Source organism: Rhinopithecus roxellana, chromosome 1 (genome assembly GCF_007565055.1).
Source record: "Rhinopithecus roxellana isolate Shanxi Qingling chromosome 1, ASM756505v1, whole genome shotgun sequence".
NCBI classification, from domain to species: domain Eukaryota; kingdom Metazoa; phylum Chordata; class Mammalia; order Primates; family Cercopithecidae; genus Rhinopithecus; species Rhinopithecus roxellana.
In genome coordinates this window covers 59,889,632-59,908,839 of record NC_044549.1, presented here as the reverse complement: position 1 = coordinate 59,908,839, position 19,208 = coordinate 59,889,632, and the positions used below count along the sequence as shown (strand labels likewise).

General features: G+C 40.8%; 1 protein-coding gene across 1 annotated transcript in view; it reads left to right on the top strand.

Annotated features, from left to right (window-relative positions):
• Positions 1-2,270, top strand: part of FRMD4B (FERM domain containing 4B) — a 210,977-nt gene extending 208,707 nt beyond the window's left edge. Inside the window, 1 exon segment of the mRNA XM_010357713.2 lies at positions 289-2,270. Within this exon segment, the coding sequence (XP_010356015.2) occupies positions 289-409 (121 nt within the window). The 3' untranslated portion in view covers positions 410-2,270.
• The last annotated feature ends 16,938 nt before the right edge of the window (positions 2,271-19,208 follow it).

Sequence of the window (19,208 nt, the reverse complement as noted above, 5' to 3'; positions counted from 1 at the left end):
TTAACATGTAACTTAATACAATCTGGGTCCTGATCAATGGTAAATACAAGTTAAACAAAGGTATGTCTTTCCAGAGAATTAAATAATCCTTTTTATGGGCCTGTTAAACAATGCTCCAGTTTGACATTGAAAGAACATGCAATCATCCTTCTCCTTTGCCTTATTTCTACATTTTGGGAAATTTTTCTTAACAGTGCTTCCTACTAACTTCTTTAAATGTAGTAGTCTTTGTGCTGTGGGGACAAAAATATGGCCACAAGTAGTAACTTTTCTGGTTTTCTTTAATAGACAATACACAGAAATCAGTCAACTGGATGGTACAGATGGAAACCGGCTGGAAGACAGCCTGGAGAGTAGTGAGCAGAGACTCTTTTGGCATGAAGATTCAAAGCCTGGAACATTAGTCTGAACTGCAGTTGGACCTCTTGACCAAGCACTGCGTTCTCACACTAGTGTGCCTTGCAAATCGTATTCGTCTTCTGAGAGGATGTTCGTTTTAGAAACCTAAAGACATCAAAGGTTGAAGAGAAGACTTAGTTGCCCTGGAAGTGAATCAGTGAATCACACACGAAGCCCCACAAAGCCCCTGAAGGAGGATTTGGCCTTTCAAACTCTAGGCACTAACCTAACTGCAGGGTCTGCCCACATGTTGAAGTACTGTCAAGAGAGGACTCAGTGTGAAGCCTTCATCAATAGCAAGCACTTTTTAAGGGAATAAGAGATGTTAAAGGCAAACCTCAAAACCATGAAAGGGCGTTCAGGATGTCCCATGGCAATAAAGACAGGGGAAATCTCAGAGCACAATTCAGCAGGATGAGAGAAAGGGAACCAGAAGCTCCGGAGTCATTGCTCACATCAGAGTTTGAATTCGCGAGCTGACAAAGAATAACATGCTCTTTCTACACAGACATGGACAATTTAGACAGTATTGGAAAATTACTTGAAGCTGGATTTTCATGAAGTTCTGAATGAGTGTAAATGTTTTTTAGGATATTATAAAGAGTGATGTTTTTCATAAGTACCATAAAATGGGTTCTGGAAAAACTTATTACCATAGCATCCTGTAATATAATTTATGGTAGCAGATTGGGGAAAATGAAGCAGCCCACTGAATAATTGACGAAGTCTGCTTGGAGAATGTTCTAAGGTACAATATCATTGAGCTCCTTTTTCCTTTCTCCACTAATTGCATGATGAGCTATTGTTCTGGCTGGTAATTCTCCAACTCGGCTGTCATTTGAAGTGGCAGACTTAATATGGAAAGTTTTTATAATTATCAGTTTGAAAAATTATTTTAAGATGATACAGAAGGCATCCAAAACAACAGAAAAAAAAAAAGCCACGTCATTTTAGATGAATTGCGTGCCTTAAAATGGTGAACGTTAGAAAATTAAACAAGTCTGGATTCCACAAGTAGTTCCAAGTCACCAAGTGATAAAAACAAGGTTAACATTAAAAAACAACAGCAACAACGACAAAAAACTCCAAGCTGCAGTGGATTTAATTATGAGGCTATAACTACCTCATACTTTCCTTGGAAGAACTAATTAGCTATGGTTTATTGTACGGTTTTGTTTGTTTGTTTTTTAAAGCAAATTATTGCCATATTCCCGTTTGATCTTTTTTGTCATCTTTGTTTCAAAATTCCATAAAAGGTGCTCCTTTCCCCCCTCTTTTATACAAGTTTCTTGTTCATATTGTGAATAGAAAAGTTTCTGAACAACTTTTTTGGAACATTTTCTATCTATATTCCAAAGCATGTAATATATACATAAAAATAATTTGTTAAACTGGTCCTTAGTCATTTGTATAATTAGAAATGAAGTTTGGGGAAAAATTTTGGAAAAACAAGCAAAAAAATAACTTATTCCTTTTTTGCATATTTGTATAGCCTCCTAGAAACAGAAATAACCCTTTTGCATATTCTTTTATTGTTCTGACTTTTCAAGACCTATTATTTTTTTACATAGGTCAATAAACGAAAGGTGTGCTACTGAAAATGTTTACGTATTCTTCCATTTATGTCAGGGCTTCATGTGAAGCAGGTCGCAGTGCTCTACTTCGAGTAATCATACTGGGCAAGATTTCGGATTTTTAGTTATAGTATTACCATATTTTATTAATTCCAGGTTGTACATTTTTCAATATTTACATTTGAAAACAGGGTTCATCTTTTGATTGATGGCGCATTCTGCTTGAATTGGCAGTTTTTTCTTAATAGTACATTAAAAATAATGCTGTGTCTTACAATAAAATTGCCTTAGAATTGATGAAATAACAGTAGTTTGTCTCACTGAGGATGACTGATGAGAATTTTTAGGTTTTTTCATCTTGGGAATGTTGTTTATTTGTAGCAGGTAATTTATACACATTTCACAGACTGGCAAAAAGGTCTTCTAAATTCAAGAAATTAGTTCTCTGACATCCTTTAATCCTACATAATGCAGAGAAGGGAGTGGAAATGAAATATAGGGAGACCTTAATATTTCCATACATGTATCTTGCATAAAATAACATTTTTCTGTTCCGGAAATGGTATGATTACAGTTGCAAGTATGCCTTGAAAGGGCAAGTATCACTTGGCTCCCAAAGAGGAAAAGAAGGTATAGAAATGGAAGCTCAGGGCCAGGCATGGTGGCTTACACCTGTAATCCCAGCACTTTGGGAGGCCGAGGTGGGAGGATTGCTTGAGCTCAAGAGTTCAAGACCAGCCTGGGCAACATGGTGAAACCCCGTCTCTATGAAAATACAAATATTAGCCAGTCATGTTGATGTGTGCCTGTAATCTCAGCTACTCGGGAGACTGAGCTGTGAGGATGGCTTGAGCCCAGGAGGCGGAGGTTGCAGCGAGCCAGGATCGTGTCACTGCATTCCAGCCTGGGCAATAGAGCCAGACATTGTCTCAAGAGGGAAAAAAAAAAAAAAAAAAAAAAAAGAAAGAAAGAAATGGAAGCTCAGCAATCCTATTGCATGGATTTCTTCGTCTCTTTTGAAAAACATTTCTCAACCACATTGGTGTTAAACCAATTAAACTACGTCGTTATTTATTAAAAGCCAAAAAGTGACAAAAGTACATTATTCAACATGTAAGTTTCCTCTTTTTTATTACAAAATACCATATACTCATGGTAAAAATTTTAAATGCAAAACCAAAATAGTACATGACAAAAACATAATCGTGCCCATTAGCCTAACTCTCAGATATGATAGTTAATTTACTGTATATTTGTTTGGATTTTTTTCTATGCATATAGCAATTTTTTAAAAGTCCAGCATATTACAAGTACAGTTTTACAACTTAGTTTTTTTGTTTGTTTGTTTTGGTTTTTGCCTAATATATCTTAGGCCTCTGTATCAAGACATACTGATCTATCTCATAAAGATGTATGTTTATTTAGCAAGGTGGATTTTTAAAATTGCCTCACCTTCCTTGATATTTGTCTATTTTTCAATATTTGAGAAAATTTTTCAAAATTCTTCCTTGTATTCACAAAAACTTAAATATTATAAGAAATAAAGATTCCAGAATTGTTTTAAACTATTAGTTTGGTCTGTTCTTAGGAACAAAGGCTCAGACTAAAGAGTTTCCACAAATGTGAGTCCTTAAAGAGCTTCCAGAACTGGAAGAATGACTTTCTTCAGTACAATAGGCAAGTTTAGGTTATTTCCTAGAGTAGTGCTTCTCAAACTATCAGTAGTGAAAGACCAATTTTTAAAATTTCCAATCCATTGTGTACCTATAGTTTTGTAAAATAAAAGCAAATTACTAGAGGAGAAAAGCTAATTCAGAAAAAAATAAATTAGACAATTGAAAAAACATACACATCCCTATTTATTATTAGATTCAACAGACATAAAACTACTCTGTCAAGTTGCAATCAAAGTTTCTAAACACCATCTCTCAATTTCTGTACTTACCTTGCCCCACGTTACAGACCACCCTTTACTAAGCACTGACTTGGTGTTATGTCAAGGGTGGTGCTTCATCCATGCTTGTCAAGACAAGCCAATAGTTGTCTTCTGTTATCTCACAGGGCATGGAGACACAGTCCATTTCCAAAGAGAAAATCTTTTGACATGTACACAAAGCCCAGAAGGTAATGAAAAACTTAACTCCTTTTTCAGCTCAAAAGTTTAGTGAGCCTCTTACATCCTGTTTCTCTCTTTTCTTTTCTTCTTGTTCTTCTTTATTTGTTGTTTTTAAGATGGAGTCTTGCTCTGTGGCAAAGGCTGGAGAGCAGTGACGCAATCTCAGCTCACTACAACCTCTGCCTCCCGGGTTCAAGCAATTCTCCTGCCTCAGCCTCCCGAGTAGCTGAGATTACAGGTGCACACCACCATACATGGCTAACTTGTATTTTTAGTAGAGATGGGTTTTCACCATGTGGGCCATGCTGGTGTTGAACTCCTGACCTCAACTGATCTGCCCTCCTCGGCCTCCCAGAGTGCTGGGATTACATGTGTGAGCCACCATGCCCAGCCTGTTTCTGTTTTTTCATGTGCCCCTCCTCTGGACCTCCCTGGGTCTTTTCTATTACTCTGCATCCCTTCCACCCCCATCCTTGTGCCACTTTGGAGTAGAAAAAAGAAAGTATGTCCTGCTGCAAAAACAAGTTGGCATTTGTTGAATTCTAGTTCAATGTACTCCAGGCTGGTGTGCAAAAGTGCTTTATATGTATTTTCTCATTTAATCCCCACAATAGCCTAATGGGGTATATAGTGCTAGCTAATCTCCATTTTACAGAGAGAGAATCTGAGAATTAGAAAGGTCATGTAATTTACCACTATTAGGAGAAAAGCCGGAAGTAAATCCTGAGTTGGCAAACTCCAAATACTAAACTACGAATTCCTCATTCCATGAATGCTATCCAGGAACAACTCTCCATAGGAAGAGTGAAAGTAGCCAACATAACTTTTTAAATGGATTAATGAAAATCGAATGAATACATGCTAAGCCCAGTTCTTCCTGCTCATTGTTACTTCTTAAAGATAACAGTCATAATTTTCTTTCATTTCCTAGTGGCAGAAGGGCTAAGTCAGGCCTAAATCCAAGCACAGGTCAAAATAACCCTTACCTAGGAAACTACCCAGTCTCAGGTGTTGTCCACTGGACTGAATTATTGATTGCTAGTGGATCAAGTACATTATTTATTTCTAGTGGATCAATTACATTTCTTAAATTGTTTTCTAGTCAATAAAATGTCTTATACTAGTGAATATACTTGTTAAAATCACAGATAACCATAATGAACTAAGTATTGATCAGTGGCACTGTAAGTATCTATTGATCCTTCCCTATTTTGAATTGTTCAGGGGCAGTGTGATAATGGGAATTATGAAATACTCTTCTCCAATGCCCTTGAGAAGCCCTCTCAAAATTCAGCCCTATCAGATGTGTGGACCTGTGGGCTTCACCCAGTTTCTCTTTGGAAGGAGTGCATCTGAGATTAATCTCAGATTGGAATCTGAGCCCACCATCAGAGTGTCTTTACACCACTTTCATCCTTTTCTGCCTTTGATGATTCAGGGAGAATCTGTCACCTCTGCAAAAGAAAATAGGAAGTATGCGAAAGATCCATTTTGGCAATACCTAACTGATTGCTCTTCTTAACATTAAAACAGGCACAAACACATTCTATTTCCTTTTGCTTTTGAGTATCAGAAGCCTTGGCAAGAATAGTGTGCTGGGACTAGGAGGGGGATGGGAGTTCACCTAGCTTCCGAGTTTCATGTAATTTTCTCTTCTTGAATTGTTATAATATTCATGTGAAGTACCCAAGGTTTAAAAGATCCATGATTTTTCAACTGGGACTGTACCACACCTTGTGGGGCATCTGGAAATATGTTTTGGCTTCTCCTAATGATTTGGAGGGAACCAGGATCATTAAGTATACTGTACCTAGGTGTGGTGGCTCATGCCTGTAATTCCACCACTTTGGGAGGCCAAGGTGGGTGGATCACTTGAGGTCAGGAGTTCAAGACCAGCCTGGCCAACATGGTGAAACCCCATCTCTACTAAAAATACAAAAATTAGGCAGGCGCAGTGGCATGCACCTGTAATCCCAGCTACTCGGGAGGCTGAGGCAGGAGAATCACTTGAACCCAGGAGGCAGAGTTTGCGGTGAGCCAAGATTATGCCACTGCACTCCAGCCCCAGTGACAGAGTGAGACTCTGTCTCAAAAGAAAAAAAAAAAAAAAAATGTGTCCAACAAATATTAGGATACCAACTATGTGGTAGTCAGTCACTGTACTAGTCAGTGGGGACAAAATGGGCCCTGCTTTCCTGAAGCTTACAGGCCAATAGGGGAGAAAAAGAAGTAACCTCTCTCAGTAAGCTAACATGGCAATCCTATGAAAGCCAAGCGTGGTGAGAGGGGTGGAAGCTATAGCTGACACTGGAGGGATACAATGGGCCCCTTCGGAAAAGTGATGTTTAAACTTAGACTTGAGGATTGGTAAGAGAAGATACAATTAAGCAAACAGAATAGAAGCTCTCTAGGGTTTAAGAGAATGACATATAACATTCACCAAGGCTGTAAAGCCAGGATAAGCTTGGCCAGTTTTAGAAACTAAAAGAATGTGAAGATAGATTATGCCAGGATTAAAGAAATCTATCAAGGTAAGAAGAAAGCAAGCTGCCATTTTTGGCCTCTCACCATAAACAGTGGGTTACAGGCATACATTACCGTCTCATTCTCCCTACAACTGTGCAAGAAAAATGGTCTTATCCCCAGATAAGGATATGAAGAGGGAGGTTCAGAAAGTTTAATATTCCTTTGGTTACATGGCCAAACAGTAAGTAAGTGGTAAAGCTAAAATTCAAACCTACGTCTGTTTGACTCCACATCTCATGTTACTTTAGTTTATTTATTTTATTTTATTTTATTTTATTTTATTTTATTTTATTTTATTTTATTTTATTGAAACAGAGTCTTGCTCTGTTGCCCAGGCTGGAGTGCAATGGCACAATCTCTGCTCAATGCAACTTCTGCCTCCCGGGTTCAAGCAATTCTTCTGCCTCAGCCTCCCTAGTAGCTGGGGTTACAGGCACCCGCCACCATTCCCAGCTAATTTTTGTATTTTTGGTAGAGATGGGGTTTCACCATGTTGGCCAGGCTGGTCTCAAACTCCTGACTTTGTGATCTGCCCACCTCAGCCTCCCGAAGTGCTGGGATTACAGGCATGAGCCATCACACCTGGCCATCATGTTCTTTATTAACCATGACATTATAAAAATGCAATTGTTCACCAGGTGCAGTGGCTCATGCCTGTAATCCCAGCATTTGGAGAGGCCAAGGTAGGAGAACTGCTTGAGCCCAGAAGTTTGAGCCCAGGCCCATCCACATAGTGAGACCCCCCTCTATGGAAAAAAATAAAAACTGAGCCAGGTATGTGATGCGCACCTGTAGTTTCAGCTATTTGGGAGGCTGAATTGGGAGATCATTTGAGCCTAAGAGGTCAGGGATGCAGTAAGCCATGATCATGCCTCTGCACTCCAGCCTGAGTGACAGAGCAAATCCCCATCTCAAAAACAAAACAAAACAAAACAAAAAAAGCAGTTGCTCAACAACCACCTCTCTTAAATGGAAATCAATGAAAATGAAAAGGGAAGGGAAGAAACAACCAAAGTGGGCCTGAGGAGGAAGAAAGAGGGAAGGTCAAAGCGAACGTTGGAAATCAGATCAGCAGGGTGAAAATAACCAGGGGGAGAAAAAACAGTCTAGGGTAGCCTGCATCTCGTGGATTTTCAAGCTGTTCAATTGCAACACTCCTGATCAGGGCATGGCTTGAAGATATTCCTGATGTGGGGCCCATTAACACTGACTGGGCTGGAATTACCTGTGCAAACAGGCTGGAGGAAAGGAGCAGTGGTGTTTGTTCAAGAAATATACTTGGAAGACATGAGATGTGGTTAACTAGACGATCATCACAGCAGCTGGCCTCTTCTTCCCAACACACACAGAACTTCACCAGAGAAACCATTCTCTATGTGACCCTCCTCATTTTCAGAAGAAAATGGCCTCATAAGAAGATCAGGGCTGGGTACAGTGGCCCAAGCCTGTAATTCCAACACTTTGAGAGGCCAAGGCAGGAAGATCACTTGAGGCCAGGAGTTTGAGACCAGCCTGGGCACTATAGCAAGGTCCTGTCTCTACAAAATAATGAAAAGGAGTTGGGTGTGGTGGCATGCCCCTGTAGTCTAAAATACTCCGGAGGTTGAGATGGGAGGATCACTAGAGACCAGGGGTTCAAGGTTACAGTGAGCTATGATCACACCATTGCACTCCAGCCTCAGTGACAAAGTAAAACCCTGTCTCCAAAAAGAAAAAAGAGAAGATTAAGGATTGGAAAGCAATGATGAGAAAGATCTCATCAAGATACTGACAATTGGTCAGGCACAGTGGCTCAAGCCTGTGATCCCAGCACTTTGGGAGGCCGAGATGGGCGGATCACGAGGTCAGGAGATCGAGAGCATCCTGGCTAACACGGTGAAAACCCGTCTCTACTAAAAAAAAAAAAAAAATACACAAAATTAGCTGGGCATGGTGTTGGATGCCTGTAGTCCCAGCTACTTGGGAGGCTGAGGCAGGAGAATGGCATGAATCCAGGAGGCGGAGCTTGCAGTGAGCCGAGATCGCGCCACTGCACTCCAGCCTGGGCAACAGAGCAAGATTCCATCTTAAAAAAAAGAAAAAAGAAAAGAAAGAATACTGACAGTCCAGTACTGCGAAGGGCATTTCCAGAAGCCCTTCAATTATCATAGAAGAAGCCTTCCAGGGACTTGATAGTGGGTGTCTAAGCAGACACCCCCGTCTTTATAAAGTAGTGGTTAAATGTGTAGGTTTTGAAGTCATGCAGACCTGGAGACAGACTGCTGTGCTTTGAATATTTCCTGGCCTTGGTACTGGCTGGTTATATGAACTATGGGAAGTTTCCTGACCTCCCTGGGCCTCAGTTTCCTCTCTAGTACATATCTCACGAGGACATTGTGTGGGCTGAACAAGATAAGGCACGTAACCAGCTCAGCATAACATCAAGTCTCTAGAATGTATTCATAATATAAACTATTTTCTGAGGGAGAAAAGGCAGAAGATGTTGTTGAATATTAAGATAATGTTTGGAGGATGTGCACTGCCTTAGTTTAAACACTGAAATGACAGCACTAAACTAACTCATCGTTGAGGGCTGATTCATGTCTCAGGCACTGTTGTAGGTACTGGGAACACTTTTTTTCTAATTTGTTTATTTTTATTTTTATTTATTTTTTTTTTTTGAGACGGAGGCTTGCTCTGTTGCCTAGGCTGGAGTGCAATGGCACGATCTCGGCTCACCACAACCTCTGCCTCCTGGGTTCGAGTGATTCTCCCACCTCAGCCTCCTGAGTAGCTGGGATTACAGGCATGCACCATGATACCTGGCTAATTTTTGTATTTTTAGTATTGACGGGGTCTCATCACGTTGGCCAGGTTTGTCTCAAACTCCTGGCCTTAAGTGATCCTCCCACCTCAGACTCCCAAAGTGCTGCGATTACAGGCTTGAGCCACCATGCCCGCCACTTTTTTTTATTAAATCCTTACAGCAAGTTTGTAATTATTAATTCCAAACAGAAGCTCAGCAAGGTTAAGTAGTTTGCCCAAGTTACATAGCTAGAAGGTACCCAGGCCTGGATCCCAATTCACAAATGTATAAAACAGAAACTTTGTAAAGCATGAATTTGTTCCACTCTGGAGTCCATTGTTCAGGGAGGTTGCATGCAGTTCTCACCTGAGGAATCAGGCTGATCAAGGCATTTTCCTAACAGTTCAGCTACAGCTCTTCTGCATGGTCAGGACTAGGACAAGCACTTGCGGCTTATCCTAGGACAGCCCTGCTGCTGCCTCAAAGACAGGTCCCTACCTTTTCTATGTTCATACGAATGCAAACAAGCCAACCAGTAGGATGGTCAGATTTAACAAATGCAAATACAGGAGGCCAGTTAAATTTGAAAAATAGCTCTAACCACCAAATTTTTGTAATTTAATTTTTTAAAAAGCTGAATATAGGACATTTAAGGCGTCCTGGAAAAAAATCCATAGAGGACACCAAACAAAATAATTAAAAGAGGACATGTCCTGTAGATACAAGACACCTGGGAAACCTGCTTGCCAGCCCCCTGCTCAGAAGCAAGTAGGACAATAATAGATGTTTGAGAAACCCCAAACCCTTGATTGTAGGCTGAGCAAATCGGTGTCATATCCTTCCCATCCACAGAGAAGTTGGCCCTGCTCAATCCCAGAGCCTTTCTTCAGACTGAAAACCTTCTAGGATAGACCCAGTGTGGTTTGTAATCATGCACAGAATATATAGAAACTCCCCTGGAAGAACACGCCTGAGAAAACCTTTTCTTTCTTCTTTGTCTTTATGTAGAAATGTGTTACAATTTTGGCTAACTGGGCACAGTTTTAAAGGTTCTTAAAACAAACATTTAGGTTCCATCATATCTACATATCGTTGGTCAAGAATCCATCCATCCATCAAATCAAATCTATTTGCAGCCAATCAAAATCTCAGTTCTTTAGAACTGTGTCAAAATCCAGCAATCAACCTGTAGCCAAGGAGCTGAATATTCACAGAGAAAATCACATAAGCAAGCGGATTTATTTTATTTTAGAGTCATGATCACCATCTCACACAGACACTCAACGCTGCTATACTTCTCATAAATATGCACTCCCATGTTACACGAGTATTTGAGAAAACCTTTTCTTTTTTTTTTTTTTTTTTTAATTTCTTTTTTTTTTTTTTTTTTTATTATACTTTAAGTTCTAGGGTACATGTGCATAACGTGCAGGTTTGTTACATATGTATACTTATGCCATGTTGGTGTGCTGCACCCATCAACTCGTCAGCACCCATCAATTCATCATTTATATCATGTATAACTCCCCAATGCAATCCCTCCCTCCTCCCCCCTCCCCCCTCCCCATGATAGGCCCCAGTGCGTGATGTTCCCCTTCCCGAGTCCAAGTGATCTCATTGTTCAGTTCCCACCTATGAGTGAGAACATGCGGTGTTTGGTTTTCTGTTCTTGTGATAGTTTGCTAAGAATGATGGTTTCCAGCTGCATCCATGTCCCTACAAAGGACGCAAACTCATCCGTTTTTATGGCTGCATAGTATTCCATGGTGTATATGTGCCACATTTTCTTAATCCAGTCTGTCACAGATGGACATTTGGGTTGATTCCAAGTCTTTGCTATTGTGAACAGTGCCGCAATAAACATACGTGTACATGTGTCTTTGTAGTAGAATAATTTATAATCCTTTGGGTATATACCCAGTAGTGGGATGGCTGGGTCATATGGTACATCTAGTTCTAGATCCTTGAGGAATTGCCATACTGTTTTCCATAATGGTTGAACTAGTTTACAATCCCACCAACAGTGTAAAAGTGTTCCTATTTCTCCACATCCTCTCCAACACCTGTTGTTTCCTGACTTCTTAATGATTGCCATTCTAACTGGTGTGAGATGGTATCTCATTGTGGTTTTGATTTGCATTTCTCTGATGGCGAGTGATGATGAGCATTTTTTCATGTGTCTGTTGGCTGTATGAATATCTTCTTTTGAGAAATGTCTGTTCATATCCTTTCCCCACTTTTTGATGGGGTTGTTTGTTTTTTTCTCGTATATTTGTTTGAGTTCTTTGTAGATTCTGGATATTAGCCCTTTGTCAGATGAGTAGGTTGCAAAAATTTTCTCCCATTCTGTAGGTTGCCTGTTCACTCTGATGGTAGTTTCTTTTGCTGTGCAAAAGCTCTTTAGTTTAATTAGATCCCATTTGTCAATTTTTGCTTTTGCTGCCGTTGCTTTTGGTGTTTTAGACATGAAGTCCTTGCCCATGCCTATGTCCTGAATGGTACTACCTAGATTTTCTTCTAGGGTTTTTATGGTATTAGGTCTAACATTTAAGTCTCTAATCCATCTTGAATTAATCTTCGTATAAGGGGTAAGGAAAGGATCCAGTTTCAGCTTTCTACTTATGGCTAGCCAATTTTCCCAGCACCATTTATTAAATAGGGAATCCTTTCCCCATTTCTTGTTTCTGAGAAAACCTTTTCTAAAAGTAGTTTTCTCTGGCCTAGCATTCTGGAGCTTGGTCAATGAGGACATCTAGAGGCCTGTCTGGGTTAATGCAGACAGGAGTTGCTGAGTGAATTCACACTTCAATTCAACACGAGATGTACAAACAAGTTTCAGTAGCCCTGCAGAAAAAAACAAACAAAACTTAATTTCTAATGCCCAACAACTCCATTTACTAGTTATTTCTTCTCGGGGAAGTAGCTTAAATTTTTAAAAATACCACTTTTTGTAAAATGGAAATAATTGTAACAATCTCATAGAATTTTAAGGATTCAATAAAATGATGTACTTCAGGAGCTTAGCACAGTGCCTGGGACAAAGTGAGCCCTTATAAGTGTTTGTTCTCCTTATTGTTTCTAATGGGATACTACAAAGAAATGGAATACAAGAGGGTTAATAACATTTAACATTGCTTAATTTAAATATTAATTAAATTATATACAAACATTAAATATTAATAATGCTTAACAGTCATTGAGTGCTAAGGCCAGGCTTAGGGTTAAATGAGTGAGGTACCTGCTCACGTGCAAATTTTAAGAGTGCACCCAAAAACCTGGTTGACAAGATAAATAATACTTCAATGCAATCTTTTGAAAAAATCCAACTTCATGCAATTTTTTTTCCCTTGATTAAAAAAATGTTAACCCAGCACAGTAGCTCACACCTGTAATCCCAGCACTTTGGGAGGCTGAGGTGAGTGAATTGCTTGAGTCTAGGAGTTTGAGATCAGCCTGGGCAACATGGTGAAAACCCGTCTCTACAAAAAAACACAAAATTTAGCTGGGCATGGTGATGTACGCATATGATCCCAGCTACTCATGATGGTGGTGGGAAGATCACTTGAGCCTGAGAGGTTGAGGCTACAGTCAGCCGAAATCATGCCACTGCACTCCAGCCTGGGTGATAGAGCCAGATCTTGTCTTAAAAATAAATAAAATAAATAAAATCGAAAAAAGTCAAAATTTTATATAAATATGAGCTCAGTATCACTGATTTTTTCATTTGGCTTCAGACTCCAATATGACTCAGAACTGCACTGCACTGAGTTAACCCTTCATCTTAAATAACCAGAGGAGACATCTTTCTCCCATCTGTAAAACAGACACCCGTTTTACAGACGGGAGGGAGAAAGGAAGCGTGGAGGAACTGCTCACACACACTGCCCAAGGTCGTGTGATCAAGTAGAACTCAAGCCCAAATCAGAATGATTCTAAAGCTCATTCTTTCCCCCTTCTCTCTCACACATACCTCTCCTTCATCATGTGACTCAGGCTACAGTTTTTTCTATTCCAGGGTATAATTTTACCAGTGCTGTATTTAGATTTGCCAGGTGAGCAGATACAAATTTAAAATGCCCAGTTAATGTGAAGCTGTGCTGGCGATGACATTTTCCCTGAATTAAATGTTAGAAAGATATCGTCTTACTGCATTCTCCCTTCCCTTTGTTGTAGAGCATTCTCTGAACCATCAACCACAAAGTCATAGTTGGATCTGATTTTTGACCTGACATCAAATCCTGCCTTTGTGGTTAACAGACTATCTAAGGCTTAGTTACATTACTGAGGTGGAGCTATCAATAAGCCATATATAATAGTGTTTTTCACCATGTTATATGTAATAACACCGTGGTCAGTCTGCATAATCCAGAGATTTAACTGACAAAGATCAGCTTTCCTTCCGTAGTTTAAAACATTTAGGCATGGGCCGGGTGTGATGGCTCATGCCTGTAATCCCAGCACTATGGAAGGCCGAGGTGGGCAGATCACCTGAGGTCGGGAGTTCGAGACCAGCCTGACCAACATGGGGAAACCCCATCTCTACTAAAAATACAAAATTAGTCAGGCGTGGTGGCACATGCCTGTAATCCCAGCTACTTGGAAGGCTGAGGCAGGAGAATTGCTTGAACCCAGGAGGCAGAGGTTGTAGTGAGCAGAGATCACACCACTGCACTCCAGCCTGGGCAACAAGAGTGAAACTCAATCTCAAAAAAAACAAACTAACAAACAAAAAAATCAGGCATGCTTTCCATAGTGCGTCTTACCCTTGTAATAAGATCCAGCTTCAATATCAGGAAGCAGAAGATAGAATGAGGGTTCTCCTCAGAAAAAGGATGGATTCAAACACATGGCATTCTAGTAATGTTTATTGATAAAAGATAGTAAAATGTTCAGGCATTTATGCTTACATTGCTTCTCCCTTTTCTTCAACCATTATGTCAAGGTTACTGTGTTTCTTTTTTTTTTTTTTCTGAGACCAAGTCTGGCTCTGTCGCCCAGGCTGGAGTGGTGCAGTGGCACGATCTCAGATCACTGCAACCTCCACCTCCCGGGTTCAAGCAATTCTCCTGCCTCAGCCTCCCGAGTAGCTGGGATTACAGGCACCCGCCACCACGCCCGGTTAATTTTTGTATTTTTAGGAGAGACAGGGTTTCACCATGTTGGCCAGGCTGGGCTCAAACTTCTGACCCCATGTAATCCACCCTCCTTGGCCTCCCAAAATGCTGGGATTATAGGCATGAGCCACCCCACCTGGCCAAGGTTACTGTGTTTCAAGATAACTAGATGTAACAAATGAAACCTATCTGAATTACTTCAAAATAGATTGTTTGCTTTAATTCTTAGAAAAAATTTAAAAAATAAATAAAATTCCCAGTTACATTTGAGTTTGGGATAGTAGCTGGGACCACAGGCGCACATCACCAAATCATTGTTAGGATTCGTAATGTCCCATGCATATCTTTATTTTATCTGACAGTCTATCTTCCCTGCCTCATCACCCAGGCGACCAGACATTTTAATAAACAGAGCTCACAATTTCAAAATGTTATGGATCTGCTGGATCACGCCTGCCATTTCTGTGCTGAGCACAGATCAGAAATAGTAAATGGCTCTAATAGAGTAACAAGGGCCAAAGAAATATTGAAAACTGGCTTGGTATCTATCTAGGCTTAAAAGCAAAGGGACAGTGTGAGCTTCATTTGGCTTTCCCAAATCCCCTTGCTGAGATGCTTTGGTATGAGAAATGACAAGCCTGACTTGGAATAAAATACAGAAAATTCTTTAGGTGACCTGTGTTGTTTGGCCTGCAAATGTTATTTGTTGTTTTTTTAGGATCTCCAGCTCCTGGCAACATAAATTGTTTTGTTGGCAGCACAATATTCTGAACCCCAACGATTTGCTTCCATTCACAGAGCAATGAAAATGATTGAGAACATGTGAAATTTGTTCTTTAAAAATACTAGTGATCATGCTGCCTAACTGAAGCTGAAACATTAGCAAGGTTCAATTCCTTGGAGTCCAATGAATCGAATGTATTGTCAGCATTTATTTCTTCTAATAATGTTGCTCCATGCAGATGAAGAGGGAGAAAATGTTTCAAGGCTAGCCTGAACTTTAGCTACTATTTAAGAAAAAAAATTGAGAAATTAATTTTTTTTTTGGAGGATGGGGGATGGTTGGTTGTTTTTTTGAGACAGAGTCTCACTCCATTGCCCAAGCTGAAGTGCAGTGGTGTGATCTCAGCTCACTGCAACCTCCGCTTCCCAGGTTCAAGCGATTCTCCTGCCTCAGCCTCCTGAGTAGCTGGGATTACAGGCGTGCACCACCACACTCGGCCAATTTTTGTATTTTTAGTAGAAACAGGGGTCTCACCATGTTGGTCAACTGGTCTCAAACTCCCGGCCTCAAGTGATCCACCCGTCTCAGCCTCCCAAAGTGCTGGGATTACAGGCATGAGCCACGCCCGGCCTCAACTTTTATTTTAGATGCAGGGAGTACATGTGCAAGTTTGTTACATGGGTATATTGTGTGATGCTGAGTTTTGGGGGAAGATTGATCCTGCCATCCTTGTAGTGAGCATAGTATCCAACAGTTATTCAACACTTCCCCCGCTTCGTCCCTCCCTCCTTCCATCCTCTAATAATCCCCAGTATCTATTGTTGCCATCTTTATGTCCATGTGTACCCAATGTTTAGCTCCCATTTCTGGGTAACAACATGCAGTGTTTGGTTTTCTATTCCTGCATTAATTTGCTTAGGATAATGACCTCCAGCTGCATCCATGTTGCTGCAAAGGACTTGATTTTGATCATTTTTATGGCTGCATAGTATTCCATGGTGTATATGTACCACATTTTCTTTATCCAATCCACTGTTGAAGGGCACCTAGGCTGATTCCATGTCTTTGTTATTGTGAATAGACAATAACAGACAAGTTATTGTGATGAACAGATAGGTGCATGTGTCTTTTTTGTAGAGCAATTTATTTTCTTTTGGGTATATACCCAGTAACAGGACTGCTGGATTGAACGGTAATTCTGTTTTAAGTTTTTTGAGAATCAATTTCTGATTCATATCCTGCCTATCCATCCAGTGAAACTTTCCTAGCTCCCTCTCAAATAAATAGATTCTCCCCAGAGCACAGCCTACCACTTTACATGGTCTACCAATTTCAGGATTACTGGGATGTGTGTGTGAGTTCCTTTCCTAGTAGACTTCTCTCCTACACTGCAAGCTCTTGGAAATCAGGGCCCATGTGTTATCTATATATGTGTTCCATATAGGATTTAAAAGCTATTTCCCTTTCCAGCAAGTGCTTATGGAATTGTGTAGTATATACATACTGCATCAGTTTGTTAGGGCTGTAAACAAAGAACCATAAACTGGGTGACTTAAACAACAGAAATTTATTATCTCACAGTTCTAGGGTCTGAGATCAAAGTATTGGTGGGGTTGGTTCTTCTGAAAACGTGAAGGAGAGTCTGCTCCATGCTTCTCTGTGCCAGCTCCTGGTGTTTTGCTGGCAATTTTTGGTGTTCTTTGGCTTATAGAAGCATCACCTGATCTCTGTCATCTTCACATGGTGGTCTCCTTGTGTGAGTCTCAGTGTTTTTTTTTTTTTTTTTTTTGTAAAGACACAGCCATATAAAGATATAACCTGGCTGAGTGCAGGTGGCTCACGCCCGTAATCCCAACACTTTGGGAGGCCAAGGCGGGTGAATCACCTGAGGTCAGGAGCTCGAGACCAGCCTGGCCAACATGGAGAAACCCTGTCTCTACTAAAATTACAAAAAATTAGCCAGGAGTGGTGGCATGCACCTGTAGTCCCAGCTACTCAGGAGGCTGAAGCAGGAGAATCACTTGAACCCAGGAAGCTGAGGTTGCAGTGAGCCAAGATGGCGCCACTGTACTCCAGCCCGGGCGAACGAGCAAGACTCAGTCCCCCCTCAGAAAAAAAGAAAAAGAAAAAGAAAAAAAGACACAACCTCGTTGGTTTAGGGCTCATCCTAATGATTTCATTTAAATGTGATTATATCGATAAAAACCTATTTTCCAAATAAGGTCACATTCTAAGATACTGGGGTTGGGAATCCAACAGATCTTTTGGGGGGACACAAATCAACTATAACACACACCAAACGAAGAGGAAAAGTTGCCCAAATCTGAAGACAATTTAGAATTCTGAACTAAAATTATGCACTAACAGACACAGACACAGAGGGAAGATGAGTCATTTGACTATGAATGCAGCTATTGGAGTAACACATCCACAAGCCAAGGATGCAAGGATTGTCAGAAGCCACTGAAAACTAGGAAAGAGGCATGGAGCATGTTTTTCTTTTTAGCTTCTAGAAGGGATCAACCCTGCCCACATCTTGATTTTGAACTTCTGGCCCCAAAATGCTGAGAGAATAAATCTGTTTTGTCTGTTTATCTATCTATCTATCTATCTATCTATCTATCTATCTATCTATCTATCTATCTATCTATCATCTATCTATCTCTATCGAGAGAGAATAACAGGTTCTGGTTGTTTTTAAAAATCTGGTTGTTTTAAAACTCTGTACTCAGCAGAGATTCTTGAGGGGAAGGACTTGGGGAGGTAAAGTCTTATTCAAAATTACCCTGAATAATGACACTGAAGTAAAGATAGCTCTACTAGATCAGGATATTGACTGTTGAGAACAGAATATTAATCAGATGTTCTCTCTCTTTCTCTCTGTTTTCTTAATAGCATTTCTCAGGTTTTATTATATTTCTCTAGCCCAGTGGTTGTCAACATGGAGCTCTCCAGCTACTCAGTCACCTGCCCCAGAAATGGCTGTTAAAAATGAAGATTCCTGGCCCCTTCCCCAAACCCACAGGATCAGAATTTCTGAGCTAGGAATCCTGGGGCCCTGCACATGAACAGGTGTCTCTGGTGACTCTCATGCATGCTGAGAACCCCTGATGTAGCTCCCTACTGCTCAGAGTGTTGTACAAGGACCAGCTGCAAGCACCCCCAGGCGCTGCTTAGAAAGGCAGTATTCCAGGTCCCAGCCAGGACTACCAAATTACAACCTGCACCTGCACAGGATCCTCAGCTGATGCTTAGGTGCATTAAAGCCTGAGAAGCCCTGCTCTTTCCCCCATGCCACACTGAAGTAGGAGAGTAATTGTTAAGAAGGCACACTCACTCTCTACTCCTGTCTCTACAGAGAGGCTGAAGCTAGACCAGTGTATGTTATATCCATCTAAGAAGACTTTCTTAAAAGACATATTGTAATTGGCCCACCCTACAATGTGCCAACTAAATAAGAATATTCAGGCCAGGTGTGGTGGCTCACACCTGGAATCCCAGAACACTGGGGGGGCTGAGGAGGGAAGATTGCTTCAGGCCAGAACTTTGAGACCAGCCTGGGTAACATGGAGAAACCCCGTCTCTGAAGAAGAAAAGAAAAATTAGCCTGTCATGGTGGTGCATACCTGTAGTCCCAGCTATTCCAGAGGCTGAGGTGGGAGGATAGCTTGAGACCAGGAGGTTAAGGCTGTAGTGAGCCATGATTGTGCCACTGCAGTCCAGCCTGGGTGACAGAGTGAGACCTTGTCTCAAAATAAATAATCATACTATCTGAGGGTAAACCCAATTATTGATTTTTTTTTTCATTCCCAGGTGATACTATAATAATATTCAGTGTGAGGCACGAGAACTGCAGAGCTCTCTCTGGCCTCTCCCCGCCTCTTCCCCTTGTCAGGGAATCCTCTTCTGCCTCTTTCAATCAGCCTGGCTGCAGAGAGGACGCATTTTGGTCAGCTCCCCGGCTCTGGGG